The 25,398-nt window shown below is 38.4% G+C and overlaps 2 protein-coding genes across 5 annotated transcripts; one reads left to right on the forward strand and one right to left on the reverse strand.

Annotated features, from left to right (window-relative positions):
• Positions 1–17,221: 17,221 nt before the first annotated feature.
• On the forward strand, positions 17,222–21,102 carry LOC108668736. Of its 3 annotated transcripts, none has more exons than XM_018155982.2 (3): positions 17,222–17,303; positions 18,106–18,182; positions 19,813–21,102. In XM_018155982.2, the coding sequence occupies exons 2-3, from the start codon at positions 18,125–18,127 to the stop codon at positions 20,607–20,609; spliced, it is 855 nt and encodes a 284-aa protein (XP_018011471.1). In that variant the 5' UTR covers positions 17,222–17,303; positions 18,106–18,124; the 3' UTR covers positions 20,610–21,102. The 3 variants fall into 3 exon arrangements, with proteins under 3 accessions (XP_018011471.1, XP_018011469.1, XP_018011472.1); XM_018155980.2 differs by lacking the exon at positions 19,813–21,102 and adding an exon at positions 18,603–19,549 and having other exon boundaries at positions 17,223–17,303; XM_018155983.2 differs by lacking the exon at positions 19,813–21,102 and adding an exon at positions 18,738–19,549 and having other exon boundaries at positions 17,223–17,303.
• Positions 20,801–25,026, reverse strand: LOC108668735 (cytochrome c oxidase assembly protein COX15 homolog). 2 transcript variants are annotated; one of them, XM_018155979.2, is made up of 9 exons: positions 24,847–25,026; positions 24,452–24,584; positions 24,045–24,231; positions 23,689–23,871; positions 23,220–23,295; positions 22,385–22,539; positions 21,773–21,895; positions 21,363–21,518; positions 20,801–21,224 (listed from the first exon to the last, which is right to left on the reverse strand). In XM_018155979.2, the coding sequence occupies exons 1-8, from the start codon at positions 24,869–24,871 to the stop codon at positions 21,378–21,380; spliced, it is 1,023 nt and encodes a 340-aa protein (XP_018011468.1). In that variant the 5' UTR covers positions 24,872–25,026; the 3' UTR covers positions 20,801–21,224; positions 21,363–21,377. The 2 variants fall into 2 exon arrangements, with proteins under 2 accessions (XP_018011468.1, XP_018011467.1); XM_018155978.2 differs by lacking the exon at positions 20,801–21,224 and having other exon boundaries at positions 21,261–21,518.
• Positions 25,027–25,398: the final 372 nt, after the last annotated feature.

Consider the following 25,398-nt stretch of genomic DNA (forward strand, 5'->3'; position numbering starts at 1 on the left):
CGGTGCTTTTAAAACAGCGACAGTCCTAACAATTAAATTTGATTCATTGAATTGACTATGAAAGAACGTAGCATGCACTATCTGCGTGAACCTCCGCTGTCATTATGCTAGTACAAATTTGTTATTATAATTACCCTTTACGTAAATAAGTTGGATTGCAGCGAGTGTTTTCTTTATTGCACCAGCGGATGAGTCAAGCTACTAACAAAAATATAAACTGTTTATTGTCATCGAATGTGTCTACTGAAAAGTTTATGTATTCTGCGTTATAGAAATGAATGTGCAACATTGTAAGATAGATATAACTGCGAGGAATAACAGCTAAGAATATTTGGATACGGACTGACCTAATCGTAAACATATTCAGGGATCATCCAATTAGTTCTTGCTACTAGTACATCTTCATAAAAATGTTTTTAATAAACTACCCGAACGATTTGTTTATCCAGAAATATAATTTTATTGTCACAATCTATATCCCAATTGATAAATGAATTTCCATGATGAAACTGGCCTCTCTGATGAGGCAGACGTTTTCCCTGAAGCTTATCGCGATACAAGCATCGACGCTTTAACAGCGATCGCTCTACTCAAAGTTCTCTTCTTAATAGCTACTAATTGGCTAAATTATTAGGCGTAATGGCCTACGTGAAGTGCTTGTATTGTATCGATGCTTAATTTTTGCGCACAAAATGCATTGGAGCGAATTTGAAACCCTGTTGATGGCGTACTTAATTTCAGGATCAAAAACAGCAAAGGACATATTGGCGAGGGCGTCCACGCGGGAGGACATTACGCACGTTTGGCTTCATTACTAAAAACGACGGTAAGAACTGCACACTAAATTCTGTCCACGACATCGGCTCCCTGATAACAGGCGCTAAATGAAGCCAGACAATCTACCGATGCTAACTTTTGCTAGGATCTTAATGAGAAAAAATGAAGCATCGAAATGTCTTGAAAATTTAGTTCCAAAACTTTTTGTTAATTTAATATCAATTAAATCAATATATTCAGAGCCAGACATTTTTATAGACATAAATTGAAAGCCAGTTTGCGCGTCTTGCTACTAAAATTTTCATGTGGGTATTCAATGTCTCAAAAAATTTTGTTACTAATTCCGAGTATGCCTTCGAAGTCATCGCTCTGAAGTCACTTCCATTGCCCGGTCTATGATTATACGGCATATCTCCGTTGCATCCACAGCTACATCGCACTCATAGTACTGCAGGTATTCAGAAAAAAATTAATAAATCACTTGTTTCATTAAAATTCAGTCTCATCGCCACGCTTAATTCTTGAAAATGAGTTAACATCGCGCTTCAAATATGTACTAGTGTAAAACTTCAGACGTCACTCATAAACAGATTGTAATTCATCTTAATTAAGAACCCGACAAATGCATATATTATAACTTCCGCTATCCGCGTTCCGAAAATTTCATCGGATGAACGTTTAATCCGTCATAGGAATTAAATCAATTCCTTTTTGAAGATCCTCGATTATTAACTTTGATTCAGTGGTAAGTTGACGGGTTAACAAAGTTTCAATTAATTAAGTTGAATTGTCCTCTGCTGTTCACCTCGATCTTAACGTCAAGGCGAGGCTCTGGAGCTGCAACGAGCGATGCGTGCAGTTCACTTGACGTCACATGACCAACTGAGTCCTGGGAGTCGCAACTTCGGTAGGATTTTGTAGATCAGCAGTGCGCTATTAGAAAATTAAAAAAAAATTATTTTATTATGAATTTCAAAATTTGTATTTTATTGTATTTGTACTCGATATTAATGCAGGATCGAACAAAATAAGAAGGGAAGTTAAGAAACTATCTATTTAAAAATCAAAGTTCAGCGATGAAATTTGAGGTGTTCGAGGTACGAAAAATACGATGACTTGATTTTCAGCTTCATGTGTTTTTTCTCTTTTATTACTGACGAAAAATATATTTCACGCACTAAGATGATATATTTGCAGCACCAAACACTAAACACCATCTGTCGAAGTCATTAGCTTTATTCTCGAATCAGTCCTAAAAAAACTATACTTTTCGGTAAGCCTGTGTAGTACTCCATTTGTCATGCTACGCACACGAAAATTATTTAATGCTCCATGCTGAGAAATATTCAACTTGAAAATTTATTATTTTTCTTATTTATCATTTCTCAACTATACAGTATGAAACTGAAAACTGTGAGCAGACTTTTTTCGAATTTCGTGCCACAGTAAATTCAAATATTACATCCATAGAGGTTTTGTACGTCAACTCTTTGTCATGTAAAGCATTAACTGTTTTCGCAAAGATGGAATGATATGCTTCGTAGAATACCTCACTTCGACGAAAATGAAATTGCTGTCGTTGCAGCATCAAAGCTTGAATTGTGGATAGTAAAAGGCGCTTTTCTTATTTTACTCGCTATCGAGACTGCCATTCCACTATTTTGTTCCACGCGTTCAAGTTTACACAATAAGCTTCAGTTTTTAGGAAGATAATTTTTGTTTGGATAAAAATGTTACCTTCTAAAGTTGAGTTTAGAGCTTTCCTCTTTTCAGGCAATTAATTAACATGAATTCTTAAATTTAGAAAAATATCCTTTTCAAAATTTGTATTTTCTAGAAAAAAATTTTTAAGATTCAAAATAATAATTTTGTTGTACTCAAATGTGCCATTTTTCATGGTAAAATTAACAGGCTATATATTAATTTATTTTATTTTTAAACAAGATTATTAATAACCGACCAGCCCAAAGTGAAACTTATCATATCTGAAAAACCCTCGGCTGACTCAGAAGCCGATATATTTTTGGCAATATAACGAGTCTTATCTTCATGAAACATTTTTGCGTATGCACGAATATTTCATAGATTACTAGATCCTAATGGTGCAGACAGCTCTGCAGACAGCTGTGAAGGCAGCTCTGCAGACAGCTCTACAAACAGCCCTGCAGACAGCTCTGCTTACAGCGCATTCAGATGACGCAGAATGAACCACGTCACGCGTCAGGTAGACTCTGGTGCAAGATATTGCTCAAGTTTGCGAAACTTGTCTTCGCGGTTAAATGTAACGTTAAGAAGTCGTTACGTGGATTAAATACCATGGCTGTGTCATGGATCATAATAACAATATTTTAATTAATACTTCTTTTTAGTTCTCGATATATACTAAAAATGTTTGATTAAATAATTAACATCGAGAGACTCGACTTTATATGCTAACCTGTTTTACTCTGCTATTATTATCGTTCATTATTAATACGTTCACAGATAATAATTTCCAGTCGTTTGTTAAATTTATTATTCATTAGACCTTCATCTCGTGTACATGTTGGGTGAAATTTTAAACCACACTTGGTAACAGAGTTAGGTTTTCCACTGTACAATACAAAATGACACGACACGTCTTGAAATAAAATATTATCGAGCTAACTCATACCTAGAGAACAAGCAAATTAGTTGAAAATTGTCGGTGGTAGAAAATTCTATTCAATTTTAATTTTCTTAAATTTAAATTTCATTACCTGTAATGAAATAAAGCTGCATTTTTACAGCATTCTCCACAATATCATGTAGCGCTCCAAACCGAATTACGGTACTCAGGTAATTTATCTTGCTAAAATCTACAAATTTTAGACCGTAAAAAAAAAGTTCTTTCCGACACTAAGTAAATGAGACTGCAGTATTTCTTGTCGGCAGAGGGTCAAGAAACAAAAAAAACACAAAAAAAAATAAGAGAAAATATATTCCGGACAAAATTTACCGCTGGCCATTCTTGCTCACCAGCCCGCCATTGCCTGAATGTCTGCTGGAGCTCGCAACCGCAAGCCCCTTCGACGGTGCAATCTTCGTGTAACTCAGGACAGTTTTGGCCGCTCACTGGGGAAGTGTGGACCCAAAAATTCCACGAATGAATAAAAAATATAACTCAGTACTCACTGCAGTGAGTGACAGAGAGAGCATTTTCTAGTCGACGAAAACTTTAGGTCACGGACGGACAGACGGACGGACGGACATGGCGAGAACAATAGTGCATTTTTCCATAAATGAAAAAATGCGCTAAAAACACCGGTGGTATTTATGAATACGATACAATATAGATATTCATTAAAGTACTAGTGATGGTGCACATTACAAAAGTTAATGGGGTTTCAGAAATGCATCAAAGACCCAACCTTTAGGTCCCATTTACAAAGAATGATTCAAAATCACAATTCTTCTTGTGATAACGTAAACATGTTTGAGTCAAAGAGTTGCATAGCGTGCAATTATAAAAGTGTCATTATAAATTGGTTCGTCATTGATTTTTAAATAGCACATGCCATCCGTACTGTCACTATTTGTCACTATTACAATAAATTGAATACACAATAGCCCTTGTTGCTGTAGAACTAAACACAATTGCAAAATTTCTGATAGAAATTATTTCCGGAATTTCGGTCTAAGAAAATTACAAAAACGTATGTAAGATTCTATTGGTTGTCTATTAAGACAAAAAACTAACGCTTCAGCACTCATTGATTGAGACATTCTTTAAATCAGCGGTTCTGTCTCCTGTAATTGTGCAAAGTAAAATCTGATTTTGTGTGAGCCAAAACTGGAGCCGCTAGGAGCGGAAACTCAAGCTGACGTCGAGTTTCAATTCATTACTGTTGAGCTCTCACGATTCTTCTGGCAACATTTCTATCATTTTGCCGACCTAAAATCAAATCAGGTGAAATATTTGAAATCGGAACTCAATGATTGCGCAATTATATTAATATATTACTGCCATTTTCTCCACACAAAACATTACTTCCATTCAAAATTCTTCATGGGGGAATTTCCGGAAGGTTGGTTCTCGTGAAATTAAACATTTAATGCAAGAAATATCTCATTTATGAGTCCGCCTCAAATATACGAATTAAAATCCCTCTGGCCATCTTAAATTCCCATAGAAGGTTTTAGTTTCCTCATTAGTTATAGTTTTTCCAAATGTGATGTAGGCACAATGAAATAGTAACATTTTTAATCAAACCTCATAGCCAGGCAGCATGAAGACGTTTCCTTACCAAGCGAAGGCGCCAGGTTCATCATTTCTGGAGCCCGAGTTTCGTGTCTCATTACTCACGGAGTGACGATGGATTATCTTCAGGGCGTTCAGGTGCAGCCTCAGAATACTGTGAGCTCTGTTTGTCGTAGCATCCGACGTGCGGGCAGATGAAATGAGGCAGAATTGTTCATCAGGTTAGAAGAGTTACTTAGAAATTAGAGACAAAACGTGCTTGGGAGTAAATCTTTGTAAAGAGAATATAGAGATTTTTGAATATTGAAATTTATTAATTTAAGAGAATATTTCGATTACTCGTAGTCTGGGCTAGAAGTACCGTAAATTAAATGTTTTGATACTTTTCCTTAGATTAATTCCAAAATTGTGTTCAATTATTTTCTCCGACCTTAGAACAATATATTGGTAAAGATAATTGAAAATGTATGCAGTAAAAAAGTTACATTATTACAATGATACGCACAGAAATAGAAGAATAAAATATAGAGAAAAATGTGAAAAACCTATCTGCAATTTGGATTCATCATAATTCATACTGGATGCCATTCAATATCTATTAAGAAGGCGAAACATGAATAAATGGTTTAATGTTAAGACTTTATTAACACATTATATTATTAATGTTAAGACATTATTAGGTTTCAGATTACAGAAATTGTATAAAAATGCGGAAAATTCACATTTGTAACTTTAGCTTTATGCAACTTGAATATAAAATTTTTACTTTAAAACTAAAATTATCCGTGTGCTGTTAATATCAGAAGCGCTCATGATAGAAACGAGCATTCAAAGCGATCAAATCTCCGCTAGTAGATGAAAAAGTCATATCTCTTACCAAGCTTAATTAGTCGGCAACAAAAAATCAAAATTTTTTAGAAAATAAGGAAGTCATAAACTGGCAATTGAAGGGCTCAGTGAAAAGTTTTGGAGTTCTAACGCTATTGAGATGCATTTGACTTACACAATTTGCTGGTTTAACTTTTAGGAGTGAGGTTAACATTAGCTTCCAAATTGCGTATGTGAGAGACGTTGTTTGCCTGTACAGCTCATAAAAGATTGACATGTATACTGACTAATGAGGGCAAAGAATAAATATAATTGATATAACCTTTATATTATATCACCGTGTCATGAAACGAAATGCTACAATTTCATGAGCTGCATGAGACAATATCCGAATAATCAGTATGTTATGTATTACCAGTTTCCCTATTATTATTATTATAGTATTAATCATGCTAAAATGTTTTTCATCATTAAACGTTACCATCCTTGACATCGGCGAACGACCCACCATTGAGCTGCTGTGTGCTAGGGTCACCTGTGCCTTGTTTACGGGCGTTGCAGTTACCATCTATCGTCCTGAATCGGTTGATGTGGCTCACGACTTTGCCGTCGAATTGAGCGATGTTTTCACCAGACTGTGACTTTCCCCGATCATGTCCTTATGACCGGGGATTTAAATGTTCAAATGGATCGCGTCGACGACCCATCGGCTAGTCAGCTGGACGACCTTCTAACCACCCCTGGCATGGTTTGTCACGTGACCTTGCCGACGCACGACACACATAATATAATAGTAATAATATAGCGGTTTCAGCGTTTATTAGGCCTTCGGCCTTTTGTCCGCTGATTCTAAACATTGGAGAACATCCACAGCACTTTGCGGGCTTCAACTCGCAACTCACTGCTTCAAATTTTCTTTTTTTAACCGCTCGGCCTTCTTGCCAATTCTGACAAGAAACTGGCGCACGGAGCCGAGATCGAACCCGAACCTCTCTGCTCCAATCTTGGCACTCTGAACTTTAACTGCTGGACGTTAGCATCATGAGTACTGACTTTCAAATTCTGCGACTCGACATCATCGAGATCGCAATATCCAACCATCGACTAATTCAGCGTACGGTGCCATGTGTGCGGCGGTGCCAGAGTACAAATCTGTTACCTATCGTCTGCTGCGCGGTCTGGGCGGCGAAATCTTACGATGTAAACTTCAGTCGTCCCGATTATGTCGACCTGAATCACGGTTGGCACTCATCAGTCAACGACCTCATGCAACTCTACAATACCGAGCTGACCCGTGCACTCGATGACCTCATTCTGCACGCACAGTTCGGGTACCTCAATGAGTCCCCGAACCATGGTTCAACACGAAGAGTTCGCGAAGAGTGAATCGAAGTTCGACCGCTCCAGCAGGCTGTCTACCGGGCGAACAGACGCGGCAATCCTGCTGCTGCCGATGCTGTGGCCTCCACCTAGCGAAATACGCAGAGCAATTATGTCGACCTTTTTCCTTTTTCAATCTAAATGAGAGTCATTTTGGCGCCAGAGATTCGACGCGCATCGCAGCGACCCTCGAGCGCTGTGGCATTCGCTGGAAACACTTATGGGAAGAGGTAATACAGTTGCTCGGGTGACGTAAGCGTTTAGGAATTACATGCGGTTTTTGAATAAAAAAATTCTCCTGTGCGAACGTCGTAAGTCGATGCTCCGTCGTCAACATTTGCGCTGTGCCCGATCGACGGCGTGCCTCTAAGACTTTCCTTGCGTCACAGCTGACGACGTCATCGCTGCAGTGTGCGCGCTGCCTCGCAAGCAGTGTGCCAGCGATCCGCTGCCGACGTCGTTACTTGTCGTATGTCGTAACCCAAGCACATTTTTCCGGTCGAGCTTCTCAACTGCTGCCTTACTGACCTCACTGATGGTGTTGTTCGGGTGATTATCAAATTAGCTCACATTACGACTTTATTGAAAGAAACCAGACCTTGACGCTTCTGATCCTAAATCATTTCGACCCAACCTGTCTATTTTGTCGCAACTCCTGGAACGCATTGTGGCCCGACAGCTGAACAACCATCTTCAGCAGTCCGGTCTCATGCCTCGCCTCCAGTCTGCATACCGTCACCTTCATTCGACGGAAACCGCTGTGCTGAAGGTGCTTTCAGACATTCTGCGAGCAGTTGACCGCGGCGACATTGCGGTACTATCTTTACTCAACCTATCGACCACGCCCCATTACGGCGTCGAATTGATTTATCATTAGTCCGGCGCGGCATAGTGTTGCGGTGGTTCAAATCCTTTCTCAGTAATTGATTCTAATGCGTTCGACGCAGGAACTCTTCTTCCTCGCCATCGTTGACCTGTCTTGTGAGCCCTGTCTAGACGAATAGCAGTATAGTCAGGTATAGTGGGTGTGCGAGTTGTTGGTTTAAGTTTGGATTCTTGGATTGTGATTTTTATCCGTTCTCATCCTTTCTCGTATCTGTTTATTTTTCGCTAGCCATTAAAGTTATTTGTAACGTGCCCTCGAAGCTCGTTTGAACCATAAGCCACGATAAATGCTCTGTAGAATAATAACAATAATAATAATTAAAATTATTTTTTTTCGACTTAGATTTTAAACATAATTTTTTTATCAGAAGTTCGAATATGAATTACAGAATATTCAACCAACTCCTCTCAATTACCAGTTATCGTTAAATCCTGAAAAAAAAAACATACATAAAAAATTCTCCATGTACAACATATTAATTCATTGAAATTCGTATCTAAATTATTTATTTACTAATCTCATATAATTTATACGAGTGGAAATTTGAATCAGATTTACGTGAGCTGCCACTAAGTAGCCACCAGCTTGGAGTCTCTCAACACTTGAGTTCATCAGGAAATCTTTGAAGCAGCAGGCGAACGAAACTCTAATTGCCTATTAATGGAAAAAATCCCGCTACTGATGGGCAATCTTGCATAGATCGATTGAGAGCCTTCATAGAAGGGCTATCATAAGGCACTTATTTTTATTATGATTAATAACGCGGTATCTGAATTTTGATACATAAAAGGCGTAAACCGATAAAAAAAAACTTTCCCGTCATTATAGGCCAGTATATTGAAACTAAGGCGATGAATCAGCACAAGCGACATAAGTAACACTTTCACTACTAGAAATAGAATAAAATTCGTTATTTCATTGTGATATAGCCGAATCTGGAAAGTTTGCAATTTATACCACGGAAACTCTCCGCTGAACTGCTGCTCAAAAAAGCGCCTAAATGACCTCTCGCAAAGCTGCAATTACATTTGGATTCGCTGAAGAAAGTTCTAGACCACATTCTGACCCTCGTAACCGCTCTTATTGCTGCTCGGATTCCTGCCTTCACAAACCAGACATGAGGTATCCTTAATAAAAAGGATAGGCATCTCCACAGATAAAAGGCATCTCTGGAGGTATCTCCACAGATAAAAGGTATCTCTTGAGGTCTCTCCATAGATAAAAGGTATCTCTTGAGTTATCTCTACAGATAAAAGGTATCTATTGAGTTATCTCTACAGATAAAAGGTATCTCTTCGGGTATCTCCACAGGTAAAAGTTCAGGGCGCGCAGGTCTGGCGAATGCGGCGACCACACGCAGTCATGCCTACGCCTGATAGGTCGGTCAGGGAAACTATGTAACAGCCTTACAAATTATTGTAGTATTTTTGTTGCATGTAAATTTCAGCCATGTCAGCGGCGAAGAGCGGTCGTCAGAGACTTACAGTATCTCGCAGCACGATTGTGTCGCACTAACACTGCTCATTGGTTCAAATAAATTTATTCGCGGTACATAAAAAATTGCTAAAATAGAATCAAAACATGAGTCGAGAATTAAAGAAAGGTAATTCAAACACTCCCATCCTACGTGTTCCAGTAGAACAAGAGCAAATTGTTTACTTTTCCAAACTCAACTCAAGAGCATTTACTTTTAAGTAAAGCAAGCGAGTTCCACTTTCGAACCCACATTCAACGTTTACAGTTACCGCCCCGATTAGCTTCGATGTAAAAAACATTTTTTATTTCTTTTATACTTAGTATCTGACAAGTATACTTAGTATACACTATACTTTATTACTTATTATCGTAGCTCCAATTCTTTGTCATTACTGTTTCAATTCTTTGTCGTAACCGTCCCAATTCTTTGTCGTTACTGTCCCAATTCTTTGTCGTAACCGTCCCAATTCTTTGTCGTTACTGTCCCAATTCTTTGTCGTAACAGTCCCAATTCTTTGTCGTTACAGTTCTCAATCTTTCCCACCGCTAATATCCAAGCTGAGTTTACTGAACTCGGTGCAACGAACTGTAAAACTAATATTTTTACTTCGAGAGCTCCTCAGTTTTTTAGGTAAACAGCGATTTTACCAGGCTTCTGATTTTTCCCCATCAATGCTTAATTAACTAGGTAATTCATTAAAATAATCTAATTTTGCTTTAGCTTCCTTGTCGCATCTGCAGTTGACAAAGTGAGCTAAAAAATTATTCGGTCACATCCCGAACTGAAGTAAACTGGAATATTTTTTGTGCTGCAGCTCCCCTTCACTTCAGCATGTGGAATACGTGCAGGGAAATTCTTTTTCAAAAATTCTCCGTTATTCGAGAATGCAACAGGGAACCCCAGCAATAACCAAATGGGACGTAATGCAAGAGCATATATGAACCATGCATTTGTCTGCTGATCGACTGTAATTTTACACTTTCAAGTAAAATGCCCTGAAATATCTATTGGAAGTCCTTAAATATGCTTATGTATAAAACAACTACAATTAGTTTCAGTCCAGGGCGAGTTTATGCTGACAAATTTCACGATATTTTTTCATATATTTCCGATAACAATGGCAACAAAGAAACAATGAGCTTTGGCCATCGCATGTCCCCGATACAATGGCTTTCATCACCGGCAACATATTGCTTGGCCTGAAAGACTGGCATGTTTTCATTCAATGCCACCGTGATGAGTTCGAGTGAACATCATTTCCATCACTTGCTTCTCCAATGTGTGCAACACTGAGCAAAATATCGTATGGCGCGAAACAGGAGGTTCTCTCAATGTAAAACATTTCCTGTTCTGTTAAGAGATTCATGGTTCAGATCCAAGGACCCTGAAATTGCTACAAAAGAAGAATATAAAGATCCAGAAATTGCTTTTCATCTCCAATACATAAACTTGCGGTGGTAATGGTACCATTTAAAATCGTGTTCATGCAAGATAGATTCTTACTAAATATCACACATTATTTCTGGCGTGCTGATTTTGAAAATATCAATGAGAGAAACAGGTCATCATCTGGCTGACTTGTGAAGCGTTAGTAAGCCGCTTACGTTTAACATTGATTTGAGGCTACGAGCAGAAAAGAAACACATCGTTTGCGGTAAAGTAAAAGATATGAAAATTACGATTTTTTGACATTCGGTTATAAAATCCGGAAATTTGTCAAACTTCAAGTTAGATAACTGTAAAGCAATGTCTAAATCCTTTGTGTATTTATTTTTTAACAAAAATGAGTTTTTTTACTTTTAAAATAGTGAACGTTTAAAACAACCTAAGGTTATTTTGTTAGATTTTTTTTATGTATCAACGCCATTTTTTATACCTTCACTGGATTTTTTAACTTTCAGATGTATTTGTTTTCGTGATTAGTATTGTAGTCAATTCAGGGTAGTAATAGGAAATCAATCTGCATGGCGTTGCAAGCTAATTAATGGAACAAATGTTCAAAATTTATCGTTAAACCGGCTCGTTTCATAATTTGCGGCGCAGTATCAGTTCTTGTTTCTTTAAAAAATATGTTATGTTTCTCGAAACGATGGACGCGTGGTATGTTTTTCCTCCTCCATATTCGGAGTTCATTTTTTTTACTGCTAAGTAGCAATTGAAATTATTGTTCAAAAGATTCCTTTTCATAATTTGAAATATTATCGTACAATAAAAATAATATTTTTAACATTTCCGGTAATTCTCTTCATCCAAATACATCGCTAACAAACTCTGCTACGTTTTTTGACCGAATGTTATCAGGTTACGTGACTCGCCAGACGATGCACTCAGACAAGCCCTCACTTTACAGGCCCAGAACTTCACGTCGCTCGCTCTTCAAAAGCTCTTTGGCAAGAAGGCCGCCTCGCACAGGCGCGAAAATATGTCGTTGGGAGTCGCCAATTTGCACATGAAATAACCCCTGATCAAAGCTTAAACTTTTTGGTTGATCTAAGCGAAATATGAATCGTATGAATTTACGAAATTGTAGGAATTAATCGTCTTCTAAGTGATTGGCGATGGAAAATGTAAATACTTTAATAAGAGAGAGTCTTACATTTGTCAAGTAGAGTTATCACTCTCTGTAAACCTTAATATTAACACAATAATCCAAAATCGCATTTTCATCTTTTAATGAATCTTATTATTACAAATTTCAATGTCTTCGTACTGCCTGCAACATATTTACAGCGGCAATCAACCGCGCGACATTACAAGTTTAACATCTATATACTTTCGTCTTTCCTCCAGCATAAATTCGTCAAAACTCAAAAGTGAAATCGCCGTCACATTTTCCACACTAGCGTTGCGTCACAATTTCCTAGTGTCTATGGTAGCAGACGTTCTTCGGATGTTAGAAGCTTTTAGGTTTTAGAGTTCAAATGAAAATTTGGTTTAGCATCGCATCCATACTTGTTAGTTGACAAAATTATATGTTGCCTTCGATTTTGAAGGTACTTCAACAATCTCGTCCTAGAAGCGTACTTCAGAGTCACAGTGTCGTTTCTATCGATGTTGCCATCGGAAACACTGTATTCCTTGACAAATTTATAGTTCTTTGGTTTGCTGAAAGGTTTGATTAAAAACTTGCTTAAACTCTCATTATAAGGAATGTTGAAGATGGTCGTCCATTGCACATCTTTGTTCGTAACGTCGAATCTTTGCCATCTTTAAATTGGGCAGTGCAGACGATCAATAAGGTCAGCTTTATCATTGGCAAACTCAATCAATCAGATAATTTCTTATGAGCACTTAATGATTGCTTCAATCAGTGGAAAGTTTTGCTGACTGCTGCGGCCAAAGAAATATAGAGTATTTTTAAATTTGTTGGTATTCACTAGTAGTTGTATTTCCTCTTCAAACTTTCTCGTAAAATAAATCGCTGCATGACGTGCAAATTACATTCGGAATTCAATTTTTCAACTCGAGTTCTAGGAGTCGCTCATTTGTACTCTAACTCATTCGAACTAATCATGATTTGAATTTGTTAAAAAACTGCGTAATACAAAATTTCCTAATCTTCAGCGTGTACGCTTGTTCTCATCTCTGTTACAGGAAACTTAATATTTCATTTTAAAGCTCAATTCTCGTTCACTCATTTTTAAGACAAATTTATCAAATCTTTTCCACGGACAGTCTCGAGTGATCACATGAGATTAGTTTGACTCGAGATCGTTTGCATAAAATTCGTTACGGCGAAGCAACGGTACCAAAAGATTGTCGAAGCTTTTATTAATAACCCCTACAGATGAAAGAGACTTTGTGGCAACTTAATTGACTAGAATTAATAAGGCCGGTAGTAAAGGATATGGAAAAATTATGCAAAAAATAATATAACGGTTACTTCACTTCATATAAGTCCTGCTTGCTCTGCCTGATAATATATTTAATATTTCATCCTTCTTGTACGAGGCACCGAATGAAACTTCACCATTCCTGCCCGCAGAAATGAATTACTATTCATCGTCCCTGTTAGTGACGTTGAATTAAAATTCAACGCTTCTATTCGTTCGTCGAATTCAACCGTTCCAACACGAGATGCGACGGAGTTCACTCCATAGTTACATTTCATCATCATTCCCGATGGCGACGAATTATAACTTTAGAAGAAAGCTTAGATATGCTAGTGAATGGCGCCCAGCGTCAAGGGTCAATAATTGTCCATGGTGATTTTTTGATTGCTTCCCAAGTATAGACATATCGAAGTCTACGGTTAAAAAATGGGCAAGTCGTATAACATCAATCTCCTGGAAAATTTTCTGAAAAAAAATCCCCTGCGCTTAGACATACCCATCAGCTAAATCTAGCATTAGTATCAATGGCTCTTAGATAAATTACTCTCAAGAGAAATTCTAAATTATTTAAATAATATTATTGTCATCATTTAAGAATAATTATTTACGATTAACCAATAATAGTAAGACAATTAAGTATATAACGTCACTGATCGACGCATCACCAGCGGCGACTGTTATTTTCCACATATTGCATTAAAGTTTTTTAATCGTAAATCCTCCTATTGTATTAACGCGATCTCTGAGTAATTAAATTGATGCATCAATTTACCAACATCCAGAGGCAGTATTGATGGAAATCGTTTATCATGCAGTTAGATCAAAAATTCGATAACGTTCAAATAAATTTCAATCTCATGAAGTATCCCTGCCACTTTCGTCGAGACTAAAACAAAGTAAGATCAATAGCAGCCGCAGATCGTGCCAGACCAGCAGTTGTGGAGATCGATACTTGATGGCTATCGGTTGCCAGCGAATTGGGGTCTTTCGTTTCTCCTAAAGCCCATTTGTTCTTTGGACTGAAGTTACTCATTCTTTTCTTCTCTTTATTCACAGTTGGTTGACAGAAAATTTTCCACTATTATTATTCATATTTTTTCCTGAACCGAATAATAATTAATATTCTTCAATTGTTACATTACTTTTTGAACTGTTTAGATCAATATTTTTATATTTCATAATTGAATATTGTAGTTTAATTCTGTTTATTCAGTTTTTCAATTTAATGCTCGTGTGAAGCAATATTTATAAAGGTTCTCGGGACAAAATCTAAAAATTGCTCAAAGAGAAACCAAAGCAATCAAGACTTACAACAACGTGACATTTGCTTTGCTCCTCTCTCTAACTGCACCGAATAATGCAACGTTCATTGAATGATAATTTTGTAAAACGTTTACAAATTCTGTCATCAATCATTTCATATGACAGCATTTCATTTCGTTTCATATTCATCAATCATCGACTATCACCACCAGCAAGACTACCATAATCGTTCTCATGCCTATACCTATATACCAACTGCATATAAATTAAAGTTCAATTGCCATGATTATTGAAAATCTCACACATAGAAAACAATCTAAATACACACATAAAATAATCTAAATTCAAGCATTGATCTCGACCAAGACGTGGCGTATGGATTTTTCACACACAACCGATTGAAAGAATGGCTCTAGTAATTTGATTTTTTTTATTTCAGGCCAGACTGCAATTGTGCAAGAGGTTAATTGTGATCTTTTGGCACGCTTTTATATGCTAAAAGTAGGGGCAAAAATGTTAATTGTTCCTTCACTTCTGTGTTTTTATTCAGAACTCTTGCTAACGATTTGTCTTAATATAGGAATTCCTCTTTGACGGGAGTTGGTTGCAAAAACATATTCAAGGGATTGGCCGACAAGTGATAGGAAACGAGCTAGCCTCGAGTGCCGACTCCTGCCATGAATGCCGACTCCATGGAGAGCGTTCCAGATTGGATCTGAGAGCTCATAGTGGATCCATGCATGGTAAAGCAAATAAGTTTACATTGGCGCTCTGTTTGAAAAATATTTTAATAATCTTCAGTTCCTGAAAGGAGTTTCCTGACTGATAGAATGAGAGTTATTAACTCAACCTTGTCATTGCAGGTTCCATTCTGCACTATTCTCTGAATGAGGTTCATTGAGCAACATTTATTACCAACGTACGAATGAATAACTTGAAACATGATGTTGCAGAATGAATTAATTAAGCTTTGTAATGAACATAGAATATATTGTGATATAACGGCACAAAGACCAGCAGAGCCTGTTATGTGCCGAGCTTGTTATTCTGATTAGTTCATCTTATCGACGCAATTGCATTTTGAATACGTGGAAATAAACTCTTCGTATATTTGAAGAAAAAAAGTATTTTAATCCAAATGTATTGACTTCTAATGCCTAGTTATTGCATACAATCTTTCTGTTCTTTGGTTGGTGAACCAATGCAAGAAAAATGTTAAATGTCCTATCATAAGTTCAGTAGAAAGTTGGTCGCCGAATGTCGAGGAACCAACTTCGCAATCCCTATGAGGACGAAATTCACTTGGAAGTTAAGTTAAAAGCAAAGAAAATTTCACAAAAATTCATACTATCTTTATAGAACATGTTTCGGAGTCCAGCTCCAGAGTCCGAAACGTTTTCTGTAGAGAAAGTATGAATTTTTGTGGAATTTTCTTTGCTTTTAAGATTCTATTGAATTTGCGATTCAAGCAAACGAATTACCTCATTACTTATAGACGAGATTTACGGTTAAAGAAGCCAAAGGTAAGTCGCGGCGAACGAAAGTCAATATTTGTCTCGTCATTGGCTTTCTGAGAATTTCAACGTCGAGGTATTAATTAATGCGAAAGCAGAATTTTATTCATGAATGAGGGCATACTGCGTAGTCTTTTACAGTCATGACGACGTATTCAATCAGTGAACTATACATTGCGTGTTGAAGCTCATAGCAAAAGCCATAGCGACTTCATACGTGCACTACAATATTTCGGTAAATAATATCAACTTGCTATGAGGATCGTCCGGTCAACCAGGGAACAATGCACAATTTATTGGTCAGCATTACCGGGCCCAAAGCAACCGAGCTTTGTATACATGGCGGTTACATCAAACAAAAGTTTCTCAAATTGGTTAATTTCGCTTGCTATACAAGAATGCATTACGAAAATAGATACATTTAATCTCATTCAGAAAAAAAACGTGCAAATTTTTATTTGTATATAAAAATACGAAACTGTGCAATACTGCCTCTGCAAATCATTCAATGTATTTGAATTAGGGATAATGTCAGTAAAATAAATTTCACAATAGTGAAGATACGCATCAGCTGTTGGAATGAACAAACTAATGCTCTGTACACTTTTTATAAATTTTTGTCTGTATGATTGATGTTTTCACAGGCGCAAATAGTGCAAGTCGACGTTCCCGTTAAAAAGTTTTCTATTGTGATTAGTTTTGGCTTTTTCTATTGCATTAGTAAAATTTACCGTGAATATTTGTCTAGCCCTTCAAAGAACACTTATTTAAATTCTGAAATTTAAATTCAGTGAACACAACCATATTCGTACTTATATTATCAGTCTGCTTAAATCGAAAGCTTCGAAAAAATCTTAAATCGAAATCTAGCAAAAGATTGTTTATCTTGTCACATAGTGCTTAGTACAGCAGCTAAAAATAACGTGAAAATGTGAATTTCACATTTACATGCAGGCCTTAGGAAATTAGGACTCTTTACAAATTCTACCATGACGCATAATATCCCGCATTACTTTGATTGTCGCAAGAAAAAAAGTGCAAGTAATGACGTTTAATCGTTCATACGGAACAAATCTTTAGAGTTTAGGGTGCCGATAAATTGGCGAAGGAAGCGAAGAACTTTGAGGTGAATCTTAAGTGCATTGCCATTCACTTGCTGAACTTGCGCGTCAGAGTTGTCTATTCTTAGAAATAACTTCTTTGATGCATATGATCAGCTGTAACAGTCTGGAGCTTTAAAGGCTCCGAACGTTGAACATGCATACCGAGCTGAAGTGCGAGCATCTTAAGAATTTGTTTAAGTGTGGTGTATAATAAAATGGGCAAATCGGGACGAAATGAATTCGCAACGAGAAGGTTGTGCAAATGTATTATCAAAAGCCTAGAATTGCATTGGTGGAAGTGTAAATTTTCGTTAGTTTAGTAGTCGTAGCTAATATTTTCGTGTAGACGGTGTAGCACGTGTAAGTTTCTTGGTGCGCAAGGAACAATGTATGCCAATTCGTGCGGTCAGTTGTAGGTGGTTCAGGTCTTCTGTGAAGAGAATTTACTGAACCTCTCGCACGCAAATGGTGTGAATTAATCTCTTAGAGACAAAACGGCAGCAACAATTTTTCTATCATGCTAAAGAAGAATATTAATCTCTAGCTGGAGGGGGGGCGAGTTATTTATGAACTTGAGGTTTAGTTAGGTGGGTGTGCATACGGGTCATTGAACTGCTGTGGCTAGTGGTCGCAGCTTCCGATCTGATACACCGGTAGTTGTTCTAGGATCATTATCTCTGTTATTCACCGATTACAAAGTTGATCTATACGTGCAAAGGAAACTAATCTGAGTAATTAAAGTTTTTTGCTCAAGAGTTTCGCTCTTGATCTTGCATTTTAGACCTTAGCTATCCTGTTGAAATTTGTCCCTCTTTTATTATGCAGGCTTCGTTTTGGTGCCACTATGTCTTGGACCTTCAAGCTTGCGCTGCTGGCAGCCGCGTCGTCTGTCTCACTTGGAGGTCAGTACCTTCAAATTCAATGTGTAAAGTCTATTGCCCGATAGTCTCCACAATTCTTTAGAAAACATTTCACTGGCTGACAGCTGCCTTGAAATAAAGTATACTTATGCATTGAATCGTAGCATATTCCAATTACTTCCCTGGCCTCGAAAAATAAGGCTCAGTAATTTTATTTTCCACCTTAGCGGTTATTATGCGGAATTTAGTATCCTCGCCTGATGTCGAGGAAACTCCTTGATACTCCTGGTGACACGTTATTTTTCGTTGAATCGATCTTTTAATTGGTTTGTATTTATCGCCAGCTTATAGTTTGAAGACGCTAGACTAATTCAACCCGGTTGTATCCAGCCATACTGTTTTTAAATCTCTCTATATCTATGGGTGTCCGATGAATCCAACTTTCTTCTGGTGCGGTTGCAGATGGCACAATGAAAGTTGGTGCTATAATGGACCGCTGTTTAGCAAACGGCGACTGCTTGATCTACTCGAGCATTTGCGTCATTCGCAATCGTCCTCGACCAGAAGGTCGTCATTTTTACCTGGTAATTTCTGCAGCTGACCTACTGAGCTACTTTGAAACTGGGGAGGAAACCACGGTGCCCTCCACCACCACACCTGATCCGGCTGTGGACGTAGTAGTAAATAATGGAACTACGGCGAGGGCTGAGTTGCCGAACCACGACCGTGCAAGTATTACGGAAGCAACTCCTGAAAACGCAGAGCACGAGCGCTTTCGCCGAAGCAAGGAACAAGAGACCGCCAAAGCCAGCTCTAACTATGAGCAGTTGACGGAGTTATCTCGAATTTTAGGCGAGCGTAACCTTCTAAAGCATTCTAGAGCTGGAGATAAGAACCTCCAATCCGGTATTCTAATGGATGACGAGTACCAGTATCTACACCGAAAAGTTCGTTCTAGCGATTCATTCCAGCCATTGAAGGGAAACGCTTTGCAAGACGATGCAGTTGTTGACGCTTTTACGGCTCCTGAAATTTTTGAGAAATTCGTGATTGGTGATCCTTCAGAGAACGAAGATGCTGAGTATATCGACTACACTTACTTCGATGACGAAGGTGGATTCGTAATCTACAAATACAAATATAACGCTACTTGTCATCCGAAAAGTTGCAGCAGTGGAATCCAGTTCTATCCACATCCTAAATATTGCAATGCGTATTTCGTCTGCGATTTCAAGCGCGATGTCGCTGCAGTTCCCGTCATATGCCCGACTAACACTTACTTCGATGTCAATAAATCCGCGTGTCGTCGGCCCGAGCTTAATCCAACAACAATGTGCAATCCAACGTTCGATTGTTCCGGAGTAATGTCTACTCCATAGTTATTTTTCAGATAAAAAATTGATCCAAATTATATTGTTCATTACCCTGTTCCGAGATAAAAGCTGCTTCAGGAACTCAGGTATAAAGGCTCTACTGAGCAGCGGTTTTTACTTCGTCGTTGCTGGTTGATCCTTAGTCATTATGGAAATTTCAGAAAAGTACAGCTGGAGTGAAATCCAATTGTTTTTCGGCGACACCTTCTGTATGAACCGTTGCAATTTAGTTCTTTTTATTCTGCATAATTTAACATGAAATTGAAAAATCTCCAATGACTCATGCCTATTATTCGCAGGTGCAACCCATAATAAAGATCAAAGCGCGTTCTTCAAATACGGTGTTCTGTGTCATGGATCCCGTGGCGGCTGCGCTTGGTTCACCATTCGCCGAGAGTCGGATCGATTAAAACTCGGTCTTCATTACTCGGCTCAACATACAAAGCTTGATCAACTTGAAGGTCACACCGTTCACTCGGGTGACTCAGAAAACGAAACCTTCCTTAAGATTATCACGCCGACGATCTGGGAAGAGCTCGTAGCAACTAAGAGAGCTTCTAATTACGAACCTCGGCTAGACCTCTCTGAGGAAGCAATGGCCAGTTCTGCGACAAATCCAGTAATAGACTCTTCACCTTTCGCTACTGATCGACCCTTGATGGACGTTTCTACAGCTACAGATTTCCCCACCAAGGAGAGTTTTGTTGCTGAGCAGCCGATGGGTGTGGATGTAAACGGCAACCACAAGACACCTCGCAGAGCTTCTTTACAGTCGTACGAGAAAAACTACAGTAGAGATAAAATCCCGGTAACCTTCGAACCTGAAGGTGTGGTGGCAGCGTCAATTGAGCCTGAACAGCCGATGCAGCTAACTGCCATGTGGGAGTACGATAGGACGTGCAAGCCAATCTGCAAGAGAGTTGGGGAATTGTTCCCTCATTTGACAAACTGTGATAAGTATTATCAATGCAGCAATAGGGGACCGCAGTCTCTCAGCTGTGGACAGGGGACATCGTACTCTCCTTTAATAAATACCTGTGACCACGCTCACTCTGCAGTTAATGACTATTGTCATATGCATGAACAATGTCCGTAACTTACTGTTCCAACGCGAAATTAAACTTGCCATTCGCATCTACATATAAGCGTTCAACTCTCTTGTGTAAAGCCAACAGGCCAACAACGTCGCGTCTCAAGTTATCTTCTAAACCTTCTAATTTTGGATATTCTGCATCGAAGTGATTCCATGACCATCGCCATATAATGGAAATAATTTTTCAATAGGGCAATGAATTATTTTCAATCCACCAACTATACTTCAATGTCCATCTCTCCAGCACATATTAAATCAGATCGAAAGTCACATAACCGGTCCATTTTCGAATGTCTTGTTACGAACTATTGATTGATGCGCAGCTCTTTGCTCTTGAAGTGCATTGTGGGGCAATTGCACAGAGATACGCGCACATTCTCCTCTTTGGTAATTCGTCTTTCATTACACGTACTAAATTAATTGAAACTTTACCAAACTCCATGTCTTTCCATGTAATATACGCTCCCATCAATAAATCTTCAGACACGCATAGGTATCCATTCTAGTTTTTATTTTAATCCTTTCAATACACGGTTTTAAATAAACACCCCAAAATTCCAATGTCAACTTGAGTAGTCCCGAATAGAACTGACGTGCTTCGTACTCCGTCATTTGCATGTCAGCAGTGGCGCATCATTTGACGAGGAGCCGGAGAATCCTTTCAATACACGGTTTTAAATAAACACCCCAAAATTCCAATGTCAACTTGAGTAGTCCCGAATAGAACTGACGTGCTTCGTACTCCGTCATTTGCATGTCTGCAGTGGCGCATCATTTGACGACGAGCCGGAGATACCTGAGCTCATGGCAGAGCCATAGCGCTGCCGACAACGTCACCAGAGACCCGCACTGGTGAAGAGACGCCAACCACGTGGGCACGTACAACACCAGCGTGCTGATGCCCAAGCCCACCTGCCCCACGCAAACTCTTTGTCAAGTTTTACCGTTTAATGCAATGTTTCATTTCAAATACAGAATAAATTATATACTAGCAAAAGCCTCTGTTATTTAAGGCAGTCCTATGAGCCGATAAGAAGGGTCAAAATTAAGATATTATCTACTCGTATTTGTTACGGATAGTTCTTTAAATTTATACTTGTGCAATTATGAAAACGCTAACGTATACGATATATCGACCAAAGATAACACAATATCGAGGACCTGACCTGCATCCATGCCGCCGCTGCTAGCGCTGCGGCAGCGCTGTGAGCGCGCTGCGACAGAACGAGCCGCCCTCCCCGCCGCCCCCACAGTCCTAGAGCCGTCGCCAACACCAGCGATGTCGTGCCCTGTAAAGTCCATACTCGTTTTGTACACACTAGAGGCATAACGCGACACAAAATTAAGTAATAACAGATCGAATACGATAGAGGAACTATCCAAAAATAGCGTTGAGAGCCATGAGAAATTATTAGTATCAAAGGAATAACAAAGAGGAACAAACTGAAGGAAGATCAGAAAGACACACTCCTATGTTCGTAAAAAAAACTCACGAGAGCCGAGGATCAAAAAATAATAAAATTAAAAAAGAATTGAAAACGCCAAAACACTACATTTAGATTAACTAACATAACGACTTGAAATAAAAAATTAAGGTGTTGGCGTTGCTTACATAATTAATAACTGAAAACTGGAAGTGACGAATGATAATTGAAGCTATAGATCCCAAGTCAGTGACAACGCAACTTGTTACCGTTGCATCGACGTTTGAACCGCGTTCATAAGAAAAGATTTTTATATGCTCGATATTTACTCACGATTCCAGAAAAAAAACTGACCATAATTCTGTGGTCGAACTGCACGGTGGTGGGATTCTCTGTGAAGTTCCTGAGGGCGGGGGAAAACGCAAGCAGGTCTGAGGGGATCCAGCGGTCAGCCATCTTTGGGAAGGAGTTGTAGACGAGACCTGCGTCTAATCCCGCGACTAGCGCTCCTGTAACACACCGCAGGCATCTTAGACATTCCCACACAGTGTCAGACGAGCGTTCGTACTTGGACTAAACTGCACTTAACTCAAAACACAAGTTTTTGACAGCGTTTGTATTTAGACTAAACTGCATTCTCAGAAACACCGATTTTTGAGGAGGAACTAGACCAAACTTGTGCGTCCGTTTCCATGAAGCTGGATCTACTGCCATGGATCTAAAACTAAGATCCGTAACAATTCAACCCAGCCATTTGTTACCTAAGTCAAAACACACGATTAGTATGATGAATCACATTTTGGAAGCATTACGAATCCTGCATTTATTTACATGTAGAAAACGAATCTGCAGAATAATTTATTATATGCGAGAGTATTGTGTATACAGAATATTCTACTGACAATATATGTACATATTATACAACAAATTTTCATCAGGTGTATCCAGTGTTTTATAGAAATGTTTAATATTAGTGGAATGGCTCTTGATCAATATAGATCCAAAGTTTACATCCCATATGTTAGCATGACGACTTTCGGCACAGTAATGATAACATGAATTATTGATAAAGGCAGAAAAAAATATGAAACAGCTGCAGGTTAACACCTAAATACATGTACTCAATAAGTCGATTCAATGATTAAGAAACACCAAGCCCATGATGGCTGGGAAGCGGGCTAGACAATACCAGACATGGCAGTGAGGAAGACCCAGCCTTTGGTAACGTGAGCCCAGCGGCGGAAACTAGCAGCCGATGGTGTGACCTGCGCAACAAAAGCTTCATTGGAAAAGTACATCTATACTGCATAGTGAAGAACGATAGATTATTCAATTAAGTGAATAATCAGGAGATAATGTGGGTAGAAAAATTCAAGGCTGTGTTCAATCAAAAGTTATTGGTCTGAAAATATACTATCTATTGTATATGTATAATAACAAACACTTGTATATATCTACAGCGAATAAAAAAGACAGAGAAAAACTTTGACAACATGATTTGTGAATGCAGCAATTTACTGCAAAAAGATGCGATGTATTAACGCTAATAATTCGAAAGCAGGCATGCATTGTGAGCATTAGTGAGAAAGAAAATGCAAATTGGTGCTTTCGAAGAAAAAGGGTTCCAGCCTACAGGTCCCATTGCTGGAGACACGCACGTTTGCGACGGACGCGGCAGGCCAGGCGACGCGCATGGCGGTGGAAAGGAACACGGAGTAGAGCACGAAAGCAGCGCCAAGGTGGCTCATGAGGCGGTACTGCGACACGCGCGGTACATCACTGGGCTCCTGAAAACGCTCTTCTTCCAGCCCTGACTTGACCATGTACCACCCCAGGAGCCCCTATACAAAAAGTATAAGTGTTATACTTCTGGATTCAAAAAGTATTCAGAATTGCAGACCACGCTGCACCTAGGTCATTTAGATGTGTCTTGAGCATCTCGAACAAAAATAAATCAATTACAAAATAACACAAGAATTTTTTATCTCTGGTGATGGAAGATTTAGACAAGGACCTGGCAGCCTAGCAGCACGCCACACAGCAGGACGCGTTTCTTCAATAAAGGTGTGAAATATCCACGATACCAGAAAATAGCAGCAGGTATGGCAAAACAAGCACCAATGGTACGTCCCCACTGCCGGTGTCCATACTCCATCCACCATATGAACTGGAACTCTGGCAGGGCCATGCTCTTGTTTTTCCTGCACAAATTCAATTTTACATTATTAAGAATAAGGTATTGAGGCTTCTTTTAGCACAAGTACTGTAGTACACAATTTATAAAACACACATACTTCATATTTGATGATTTTTTTTCACATATATAATGGTATTAATTTCTACACAATACATTTTGTGAGTAGAACTGCTTGTGTCATATTAAAATATGCAGAAAGTCATTGTCAAATACAAGGAACTCACATTTTGTATTCAGGGAACTGTTTGTACTGCTCAAATTCCTTAATCCACTCTTCGTGAGAAAGAGGGGGCATTTTGCCAAACAGATGCCAGTCAGTCATTGAGAGCCCTGATTCTGTGAGACGTGTCAGGCCACCTGTAAACATGTAAGTAATTTAACAGATACCATACATGGTTGAAGGTATAAGTAAGATTATATATATTTAAATGTATAAATTGCCAGTTAGTCTAACAATTACATCAGGTGGTCATCAAATTTCATAATATCTTCTGCAATTCAAATTTCATAATATCTTCTTAAATTCTGAACAAAATTGAAACTTACCAGTCTATACAGAGAAGGGAGATTACAAAAAGGATAAAACTATGCTAATATTGAGTACAGGATACATACTTACCAAGAGCAACTGCACCAAAAACCATCCCTGAACAACCCAGGAGCCACCGTCCAACCCATTTCTGAGCATGTCTGGAGATCTGCGGTTCAACCACTGCCGCTGCTGTGGCACTTCTTCGCAAGACTGCATGGAAGCTGGTGCTCTACAAAATTGCTACAAATTAGTACTTTAAAGAAACTAGAAAATTCTTCATACAACTGTTAATTGTAGTAAAATAAATTAAGATATATTTTTAATTTTTTTTTTTTTGTTAACCACATATGAATATGTCATTTCATATCAGCTAAAATATTTTAACCTAAATAAGTTCTAGTTGTTAGGGAACACTAGTTGACTTATGAATTTCTATTTTCATTATGTTTGCTAACAATTCTTATAGACGTCATCCCTTTTATAAATCATTTTTTATAGTCCTTTGCTTTTTCAATCATTTTTTAAATAACTAAAATAGGCAACACCAACACCCACTGTAAAGTTAGTGTAAAGATCAATATTTGCATGAATATTTTTTTTTTCAGACACTAGCCATTTTATTGTTGAAACAGTTCCTGC

This window comes from Hyalella azteca, unplaced genomic scaffold, assembly GCF_000764305.2.
Source record: "Hyalella azteca isolate HAZT.00-mixed unplaced genomic scaffold, Hazt_2.0.2 contig4082, whole genome shotgun sequence".
NCBI classification, from domain to species: Eukaryota; Metazoa; Arthropoda; class Malacostraca; order Amphipoda; family Hyalellidae; genus Hyalella; species Hyalella azteca.

Coding starts and splice junctions, on each gene's coding strand:
- LOC108668735 (XM_018155979.2), bottom strand. CDS start 24,871: ATGGTTTTTGGTGCAGTTGCTCTTG. Junction 24,585..24,846: donor TTTTGGTGCAGTTGCTCTTG/GTAAGTATGTAT, acceptor ACATGTTTACAG/GTGGCCTGACACGTCTCACA. Junction 24,232..24,451: donor CAGTTCCCTGAATACAAAAT/GTGAGTTCCTTG, acceptor GAATTTGTGCAG/GAAAAACAAGAGCATGGCCC.
- LOC108668736 (XM_018155980.2), top strand. CDS start 18,125: ATGTCTTGGACCTTCAAGCTTGCGCTGCTGGCAGCCGCGTCGTCTGTC. Junction 18,183..18,602: donor GTCGTCTGTCTCACTTGGAG/GTCAGTACCTTC, acceptor GTGCGGTTGCAG/ATGGCACAATGAAAGTTGGT.